This window comes from Zea mays, chromosome 6 (genome assembly GCF_902167145.1).
Source record: "Zea mays cultivar B73 chromosome 6, Zm-B73-REFERENCE-NAM-5.0, whole genome shotgun sequence".
NCBI classification, from domain to species: domain Eukaryota; kingdom Viridiplantae; phylum Streptophyta; class Magnoliopsida; order Poales; family Poaceae; genus Zea; species Zea mays.
The window spans coordinates 161,430,552-161,435,576 of record NC_050101.1 but is presented as its reverse complement, the minus strand read 5'-3'; the positions used below and the strand labels follow the sequence as shown (position 1 = coordinate 161,435,576).

General features: G+C 45.5%; 1 protein-coding gene across 1 annotated transcript; it reads left to right on the top strand.

Annotated features, from left to right (window-relative positions):
• Positions 1-829: 829 nt before the first annotated feature.
• On the top strand, positions 830-5,025 carry LOC100283598 (uncharacterized). Its single transcript, NM_001371952.1, has 5 exons — positions 830-1,021; positions 1,391-1,576; positions 1,672-1,965; positions 3,156-3,389; positions 4,217-5,025. Exons 1-5 carry the CDS (start codon positions 977-979, stop codon positions 4,754-4,756), a joined length of 1,299 nt encoding a protein of 432 aa, NP_001358881.1. The 5' UTR covers positions 830-976; the 3' UTR covers positions 4,757-5,025.

Below are 5,025 nucleotides of genomic sequence, written 5' to 3'. Positions count from 1 at the left end.
AAGCGAACAAAGGACCCACCAAGGAATTTGGGGCTTCCTCAAACTCGCAGTTTGGCAGCAGCCAGCAGGTCGAATCTTCTACATCACAACATTAGGAACTTAGGGTTGACCGATGCACCACATTCATGCCATCGAGGAACGACGCCATGCTGGGGCAGCCGCCCGGATCCGAGAAAGGCACGGAACGAACCTCGCTCTGTCGGCGCCTAGGGCTTGGTAGAAGAGCGCGTAGCACGCCCAATCCAGAAAAAAGAAAGAGAATACAGAGGGGGCTAGACATAGAACAACTGGTGTCGCAGAGGCCCCTTCAATCCTGATGAGGACCTAAGCCTAAGCCCCCGCCCCGATACCTCGGGCTTTTAGCCACCGCATCCTTCAGGCACCCGTTATGTTTGGGCTAAGCTTATTTAAATTTTAATTTTATGAAAATAGCTAGCTCATTAATAGTACGAGTATGACATAACAAATTACCGTTGTAACGTATGAAGATATTTGCTAATTATTGTCAAAATATAATCTTCTAAGATTGACGATATGAGCGTTTCCTTGCTAAAAGAAGGGTAACTGTTTACATACATGCGCATTTGTTTATTTCCCTAAAAGACAAGGTGTCATGTGCAATAACACTGAAACTGAGTCCCCCTCTTGTCCGGCCGCCGCTGCCAGCTTGTATCTCGTAATATCTTACTCATTTTTTCCGTTAAAAAAGAAAAGCTTTTCATTTTACACCTCACCTCCCCGTCCCACCACGTACAAAGGCGACGCGAGCAGCGTTTGCTTCCCTTTCCCTGCTGTGCTCGGCCTCGCCGCTTCCTCTGCCCTGGCTCAACGATTCCTCCGCTTTTCCTTTTTCAAAATCGCCCTTTCCTCGTGCGCGTGTCGACTCCTTCCTGCTCGCCGCCGGGTCTGGGCTGGGTGACGCTGCCTCGGATGAGGCCGCGCTGACCGGAGCCGTAGCCGGACCACCCGCCCACCCATGGCGCGCCCGCAGCGCGTGTATGAGGCTTGGAAAGGGAACAATGTAAAGATCCTGCCCTCTCTTTCCCCTGCCCCCCTCGCTTCATCTTATTAGTTCTTGAACCGGGAATCTGGGTTGCACTGTTCGGTTCTTTCGTGGGGAATTCCGCTTCCGCTTCTTGCTGTACGGGGTCGTTTTGGTAGAGTTGGTTCGCGTCTGGTCTGTACTTATTATGCCAGCGTGCTGTTTAATACTTTATCGTTCTCGGCGATTCCAGGCACGAACATGAACAGTAGATTGCGTGGGATGCGTGGCTCATGTTATCTTGTTTGCTGTCCTGTGAACCTGTGTGTGTGTGTGTGTGTGTGTGTGTGTGGAACTGTCAATGTGCGGCCCTACTGCATTCTGACGTAGTTCGTTCGCTGTCTGCAGAAATTCTTCTTTGGTGGGAGGCTCATATTCGGACCTGACGCCAAGTCACTGATCCTGTCTGTTTCGCTCATTGTGGCCCCGGTATTGGTCTTCTGCGGATTCGTTGCTCGGCATCTTCGCCACCACTTCCCGGCTTACAATGCTGGATATGCGATTCCTGCGGTAGCTGTAGTGTTTATGATTTATGTGAGTTCTGTGTGCTGATTCCTGCTGGTATCGATCAGTTAGCATTCGCGATATGCTCTTGGCTGAGCACGGATCATTGTTTTCCTTCTGTGTAGGTGCTAGTCCTGCTCTTGATTACATCAGCGCAGGATCCTGGGATCGTTCCCCGCGCAGCCCACCCGCCGGAGGATGAGTTTTCTTATGGCAACGCTTTGTCTGGGGGCACGCCTGGGAGGCTACAATTCCCCCGTGTAAAGGAAGTACTGGTTAATGGGATGCCTGTGAAAGTGAAGTATTGTGACACCTGCATGATTTATCGGCCTCCTCGATGCTCACACTGTTCGATATGCAACAATTGTGTAGAGCGCTTTGACCATCATTGCCCCTGGGTTGGACAATGCATTGGGCAGGTAGATAGTCCTATTTCTCTACTGTAATCTAGCGTATTTTTTATGATTTGTTGCTGTATCAACTAGCAAACATAAATAGACCCTGAACATGTTGATTTCACATGTCTGTCAAAAAAGCATGTACTTTTCATATGAATATGTCTAGATTCCTGGAATATCTACACACAAGAGAAGTGTTACACAATATTTGTTGTTCCTCTGGTTATTGCTTATAAATGCATTCGCTTCGTTTTGCACTTTTCTTATATGGTGTGATGCTAGTCAGCCTGCTTTTAGTTAAAATATTTCGAGTACTCTAGAACACAGGCTGGAACCTTGTTCCATTATTTTTTAAAAAGTACTCTTGACGGCTCAAAAAAAGTAAGTGAATGCAAATCAAATGGTTCAATGCTGTGCAAGCATAGTATATAAGTGCCAGAGGGAGGTTGGAATAGCCTTATATGAGTTTTCTTATATGGGCTTTGTTTGGTGTTGGATTGTGTCACATACCTAGAATTTCAGGCCTTCTTAACTAAGGTTATATGCATACCAATAGTAGTGATGAAACTGTGTGATGTGGTGCTCTCTAATGTCTCCTTCTGAGTTCAGCTTTAGCATAGAAATAAGACAGGTTAAGAAAAAACAGTCATATTGTAGTAGCATTGTAATTGTAATGCACTTGCCACCATTTGACATAGTTAACACGTTCACCTACTTAGTATACCAGACATATAACTGTTGTATTTCCTTGACATAAATGTGAACCTTTGGTGGGCATGGGACATGCTTCTTTACTTAATGTTGTTTGCTAGGTGGACATGCAACATGTTTATGTACTTATTTTTGCACTCTCAACATAGGTGCATGATTATGTTTCTATTAGGTGGAGTCTGACCTTATTCCAGCCTGACCAGTTTCTCAAATATGCATAACTGGCAGTAAATCCTAGGAACTACAGTTGTATTAGTTTTCCATGATAGTTTTTATAAGTTATGCACTGGCAAAAGAACTGTTGAATTCTGTAATCCAACTAAAATCCCCTCCATTACACAAGATCAGCTACTTGAAATATTTAGTTCTAAGTGCGAGGTCCTCAGAACTTTCATGTTGAAAGAATGATTTCTTACAATCTGTAGGAATTTTTTCTTCAGTTTCTCCTTGATTGCCTTCTTTTAACCTGATCTTTACTGGCTCACTTTTACAATGTGCAGCGCAATTACCGGTACTTTTTCATGTTTGTTTCTTCCTCGACTCTTCTCTGCATTTATGTATTTGCAATGTCAGCCTTGTACATCAAGTTTCTCATGGATGAGGATTATCCAACAGTATGGAAGGCTTTCAAACACTCTCCCGCTTCTTTGGGGCTTCTGATATATTGTTTCATTGCTCTCTGGTTTGTTGGTGGACTCACTGGATTTCATTTGTACCTCATTAGCACCAACCAGGTTAGTTTCTTCAATTTGAGATTGATTAGTTAATTTGTTTTCTATACCAAGAATTTATTTTCTTCATGATGCTAGTTCTTTTAAAGTATGTACTTGAAAAATCAAATACTATCCAGAAGTGTCGGGACATGCTTGTGGTAATTCATGTCCACTAGCTTAACTGTATCTATTATTTTTGAGTTGGTTCCATGTAAAATATTAAGACATTATTTTGGTTTGACCATTTGATGTTTATCAACTTAAAGACTCTATAGGTATGCTCTAAAAATCAAAAGGGCACATTTTTCATATATTCCGCCATGTAATTGGGATTTTGGTTACTAGTCTTTTTGTGGTGGTGGTAGCGGTGGGGGTTATAGGGCCAAGCTCCTGCCTTAATCAAGACAAACAATGTTTACAGCATCCAGGTGAATTACACCCTCCTGTCAGTACCCCAGGAAACAGATTGAAAAACCAGCTAGTAAGGATAAAACAAACTCCGTGCCCCTCATATATCTTTCATGAAACACCAAGAGAAGCTAAATTCGACCATTTCCCAGACTCAACTGCGTCCTCCACATATGAACACTTGGACAGCAACCCTTCTGCTTCGGCGGGTTGGATCTTGTCCTTCCAGTTCATAGCAATTAAGAATAGAAATCTTCTCCCAGTGGTGCCATTCATCAGCATGTCGACCTTGCTGGGCTTACTGCTATCATTCTCACCTTGGCAACAAGTCTATATCTATATCCATAGAGTGCTTGGTTATGTGTCCAACCTTGATACTAGTTTCATAATGAATGAAGCAACTCTGCAGTTTTCTGTTCTGACGCTCTGATTTTTTGCAGACCACGTACGAGAATTTCCGATACAGATCAGACAGCAGGCCTAACATCTATAGCCAAGGATGTCTGAATAACTTTCTACAAGTCTTCTGCAGCAAGACAAAACCTTCTAAACACAAGTTCCGGGCCTACGCGCAAGAGGAAGTGCGGCCTCCAACGGTTAGCTTCGGCAGGGAGGTCGATGAGGAACCGGTCGGCGGGCCTCGGCCGAAAGTTGAGGACGATCTTGAAATTGGTACCGATCTTCTGAAGATCTCTCAGCGGCGCAACTACGAGGACGTCGATGCAGAAACGGGAGGCCGTCGCAGTCGCAGCAGCGAGGTGGAAGGCACGGCCAGTGCCAGACCTGCTGTGGCGTGCTCGGAGTCCCAGATCCCTGCGGTCGGGGGTACTGACGTGAGGGTGCGGCACTCGAGCTGGGACCGGCGAAGCGGGAACTGGGACATGTCGGCTGTGCTTACGAGGAGCGCGTCAGATGTGATTGGACGTAGCAGCGTGTTCGCCGCGGACGCTGCACGTCCATCTCTAGAAGAGACTCGCTAGCGAACTGTGTCTGTGCATCCAGGAAACATGTGCGAGCGGTTCGGATAGCGAGGCCATTTGACTCGTGGTGGTGGTGACACACACCCAGGTGTTTTGGCTTTGGCTGCCTTGATTGGGTTTTTGTTACCGACCCTTGTCAGTTGTCATGTATGGACAGTTATTTTTAGTCAGAGAATCTGCCCCCATTGTTGCCGGCATGTTCGTGTGCCTGTAAATTGCAAATGCAGGATCCTCATCAACTTCAATTCTTATTGGGCTGTTTCTTTGAG